Genomic DNA, 4,357 nt, shown 5'->3' on the forward strand with positions numbered 1-4,357 from the left:
CGGTGCTGCCCGGTGCCCGTGCCCAGCCGCGGCCTCCGCAGGTCATTGACACCGTGCCCATGGACGAGAGCACGCAGGAGATGTTCCGCTACTTCGAGCCGCTCTACGAGGTGATCCACGACATGCCCCGGCCCCCCGAGGCCTTCTTCAGGAGCACAGGGGGTGAGTGGGGCCGTGCCCGGTGTCCCTGGTGCTGCCGTGTCCCCCTGTGTGACACAGGTGTCCCCTTGTGTGACACAGGTGTCCCCTTGTGTATGACACTGGAGTCCCTGTGTGTGACACTGGTATGCCTGTGCATGACATTGCTGTCCCCTGTGTGTGACTCAGGTGTCCCTGTGTGTGTGACAGAGGTGTGCCCTTGTGTGACACTGCTGTCCCTGTGTGTGACAGAGCTGTCCCTGTGTGTGACACTGAAGTCCCTGTGTGCGACACAGGTGTCCCTCTATGTGACAGAGGTGTCCCCTTGTGTGACAGAGCTGTCCCTGTGTGTGACACCGGTGTCCCTCTGTGTCCCAGGTGCTCTGTTCTCCATTTTGCTGCTGAATCCCTTTAAAAGGCAGATTTGGTTTTTCTCTGAAATTTAAAAGCTGTGTCTAAACTGGTCATTATCCACTTGGGAGTGTCCCTTACAGGTGACATTGTCACTTGGGAGTGTCCCTTACAGGTGACATTGTCATTTAAATCTAAACCTGGTGGAATAACGAGCCCGAGGTGGCTGGAACTGAGGTGCAAAGCACTGAGCTCCTCAAGGTGTGGAGTCATTTGTGTTAAAGGTTCCCAAATCACCTTCAGACCCTGCAGTCACGGCTTTGGTGGAGCAGAAAGGGAATTTCAGAGTGTGGAGCCTGGCAGGTGCCTCCAGCAGCTTCTGGTGTCCCTGTGTGTGACTCTGGTGTCCCTGTGTGTGACAGAGCTCACAGAGCTGGGGGTCTGGGCAGCTTTGGGTTTGTTGATTTATATATAAAGTTATAAAGCAGCACTTGGAACCCAAAGTGTGGATGGATGCAGGTGCCACCAGGTCTCCGGGGATGGGGGCTTTCAGCAGAGCCTTGTGAACGTGGTGGCTGCAGCCAGGTCTGGCCTGGTGCTCTGGGAGGGGACAGCAGCCACACTCTGTGGGTCACAGCTCACCCTGAGCAGGATTTGGGGATGGGGAGGAGGATTTTGGGAATTTGAGGAGGATTTGGGAGCAGTGGCACCACCCCTGTGTGGGGTGCAGCTGCCTTGTCCCCCTCAGTGTCCCCTGTGATGGCGAGGGCAGGCTGGGGACAGTGGGGACAGCAGAGGGTGAGGGAAGGAGCAGCAGGGCAGCGTTGCCACACACCTGCCCAGGAGCAGGGAGCAAAGTCCTGGGGGCTGCTGGAAACCTGGCTGGGATTAACCCCTTGGGCTCCACGGGGTGCTGGGGAGGGCTGGGGCCTGTCCGGACCTCTCAGGGTGCTGCTGGGCCAGGTTCTGAGGTGCTGCTGGGCCAGATCTTGGGGTGCTGCTGGCCACACAAGGCTCCTCCAGCCAGCGCCTCTTGCCCTGGGCTCTGTTACTGTGGCTGTGCCCTGGGCTGTGGGCCCTGCCAGGGGACAGCACTGTCACTGTCACCCACCCTCTGCCTGCTGCCCCAGGGGTTTGGGGACAGGGACACCCCAGGCCCCCCTGGGTGAGCAGGGTGTTGTGCACAGGTGAGCCCAGGCGGGTTCCTGGGCTCTCAGCAAACAAACCTGGCTCCTCCCCTGCCAGCTGCTGGCACCTCCCTGGCATTTCCATGGCCAGCCCAGCCAGGACACATTTGGTGCCACTGAGGCCACCAAATGACCCAGCTGTGCCTTTCCCTCTGTGCAGAGAGCCAGGGGCAGCAGGATGGCCCCAGCCAGGATGTGCCAGCGAGCAGCCCAGCTCCAGAGAGCCCCAGGGACGCCGTGCCTGGGCAGCAGCACGTGCCAGGTTGGTGTCCCTGCCTTGGCAGAGCCCTGTGCAGCAGAACCAGGGCTGGGGCTCCATCCATCCATGGAGCTGTTGGCACCTCTGCTCCAGCCCTGGGTGCTCTGGGCACTGCCCAGCTCACAGGTCCAGCTCTCACTGGACTTGTGGGGTTGGCTCTGCTTCACTCCTGCCATGCACAGGGGCCAGGATCTGCTAAACTGCAGGGACAAGGGGAGGCTGGTGCCCCATGGGCTGGGAAATACCACCCTGGAAGGTCCCTGATCCACAAGGGGATGTTCTCCTGTGGCTCAAGCCACGTTTGCTGCTTCCTTGGCACTGGGATTCACAGCACCAAGCCCTGTTGGCACCTCAGCCCTGGCTCTTCTCTCACCCCCTGCCTCTCTGTTCCCCCCCTCGAGGGCCCCTAGCTGTGCCCTGGGGTGGGCAGGGTGCTGCAGGGAGGTTCCTCCTCCTGCTGCTGCTCCAGCCTTCCCCCAGGAGCAAATATGGTCACAGAGCGAGTGCCAGTGTGCCAGCCTTGGGTGCTGCCCAGGGAGCTGGGCAGTGTCCCTGCCTGTGCCACTGCTGCCCAGGGGCCCTGGGAGTTGTGCCAGTGGGACACCGTGGGCAGCAGAAGGGGAAATTCAGTCCTTGGCTTCATGGCCACGTGAACAGAGCTGCTCCCACCCCTGCAGTGCCTCGGTTTTCCCCTCCAGCCTCGCCCTGGGCATGCTCATCCCCTGTTCCAGCTGTGCCCTCTACACAGCTGGGCACCCCTGCCCTGCCCGGGGCTCAGCCCTGTGCTTCCCTTCCAGGACCTGGGCTGGCTCGGCCTGGGGCTCAGCCCTGTGCTTCCCTTCCAGGACCTGGGCTGGCTCCTGCCCCCGAGGCGCTCGAGGGGACCCAGGTGACGAGTGACTCTGATGGGGACACGTTCAGTGACACCCTGGAGCAGATGGAGCCTGAGAAGGTAATGGAGGAAGCGCTGGAGGCTTTGCCACCCCTGCCCTGCCCACTCTGCATGGCACCACCAGCCTGGGAGCCTGATAAAACCAGCAGGGACACCCTCCTGCACCTCTCCGTGCTTTGTGTCATTCATGGAGCGTGTCCCTGTCACTGGGGGATGCTGAGGAGCCTCCCCAGCCCCCCCATTGCAGTGGTGAGGCTCCACCACATGGGTGCCACCACCTGGATCATTCCCCTGCCATGTTTGGATGCCATGCTGAGGCCTGTGGGTCTGGTGGAAGGAGGAAGGAACCCCCCCCTCTTTTTCCACCTCAAATCTGGGCACTCACTCCCCTCAGACGTCACCTCCCAAACCACAAATGCCACCAAAAATGCCTCCCCAAAAATGCCACCCCAAGAGAAGCACTGCACTGCTGCCCTGGCATTGCTCCCCCTGCCCTGGGAGGGGAGTGGGGGTCTCAGGGCCCTTCTCTCCCATCTCACAGGCCGGGCAGGTGCGGGGGCTCACCCCAAAGAGCCCCCAGGCTGGGGCTGAGCCCCCAGAGCCCCTCAGTGCTGGGCAGGGCGAGCGGGGCGAAGGCAGAAGAGCTGAGGGGAGCAGCAGCACAGACCTGCCAGCCCTGGGCTCCAACACAGGTGGGTGCAGAGCTTGTCCCTGCGCCCCTTCCTGCTGCTGCCCACCTCCATGGGCTGGGCTGGGGGGTGGGACAGGACTGAGCTTGGCTCCAGCACCCATAGTTGGGTGCTCGGTAGCTGAAGGAAGCCACAAGTGTCCTGTGTCTGCATCCCCAGGCAGCTCAGCCCCTCCTTTGCCCATTCCCTGCAGTGGTACTGAATTGTCTGAGTTTGGAGGATGCAGGGCCCTGGTTCCCCGTGCCCAGCTCCTGCCCCTTGTCCTTCGGGTGTGGGTGGTGCCAAGGGTGAGCTGTGCCCAGCAGGGCAGGGGTGAAGCTGGGCCCTGTGCCCTGGAGGCCTTGGGGACAGCAGTGCCACTCACCTGGGCACCACCAGGCCTTGAGCTGTGCCACTGCACCCTCTGTGCTGTGCCCAGGCACTCTAGGCTGCCCTAGGGTGGCATTGCCACCCTCACCCGTGGGACTGGTGCCATTGCCTCACCCTTTCCCCTGTTGCTGTTCCCTTCCGGGCTGCCTGACCTTGGCAGTGAACTTGTCCCCGGGCCGGGCTGGGCTGTCCCCAGGGCTGGCAGTGAGTCCCTGCCTGTGTCCTGCTCCCTGCCTGGATTATCCAGGGGTTTGCCAGCCTGATTTGGAGCCTTTGCTGAGCCCGGGGGTGGCCAGGGAGGAGCTGCCCTGGCCCTGGGTGTCCTGCCCCATGGTGGCACCTTCACCAGGTGACCCACAGCACCCACCCCGCTGGTGGGCTGGCCACCCACTGCCACCACCACGGCAGTGTCACGGTGGTGCACGGCCCTGGGGACATCCTGTGGGTGGGCAGCCCACGGCAGGGGCCCCCG

General features: G+C 62.9%; 1 protein-coding gene across 1 annotated transcript; it reads left to right on the forward strand.

Annotated features, from left to right (window-relative positions):
• The first annotated feature begins 24 nt into the window (after nt 1-24).
• ACBD4 (acyl-CoA binding domain containing 4) lies at nt 25-4,237 on the forward strand. The gene is made up of 4 exons (XM_031063619.1): nt 25-162; nt 1,837-1,938; nt 2,781-2,887; nt 3,369-4,237. The coding sequence occupies exons 1-4, from the start codon at nt 60-62 to the stop codon at nt 3,951-3,953; spliced, it is 897 nt and encodes a 298-aa protein (XP_030919479.1). The 5' UTR covers nt 25-59; the 3' UTR covers nt 3,954-4,237.
• Nucleotides 4,238-4,357: the final 120 nt, after the last annotated feature.

This window comes from Geospiza fortis, unplaced genomic scaffold (assembly GCF_000277835.1).
Source record: "Geospiza fortis unplaced genomic scaffold, GeoFor_1.0 scaffold373, whole genome shotgun sequence".
Taxonomy (NCBI): domain Eukaryota; kingdom Metazoa; phylum Chordata; class Aves; order Passeriformes; family Thraupidae; genus Geospiza; species Geospiza fortis.

Excerpts from the sequence above, each read along its gene's own strand:
- ACBD4 (XM_031063619.1), top strand. The coding sequence starts at position 60 with ATGGACGAGAGCACGCAGGAGATGTTCCGCTACTTCGAGCCGCTCTAC. Across the intron at positions 163-1,836 it reads CTTCTTCAGGAGCACAGGGG|AGAGCCAGGGGCAGCAGGAT; the intron begins GTGAGTGGGGCC and ends CCCTCTGTGCAG. Across the intron at positions 1,939-2,780 it reads TGGGCAGCAGCACGTGCCAG|GACCTGGGCTGGCTCCTGCC; the intron begins GTTGGTGTCCCT and ends CTTCCCTTCCAG.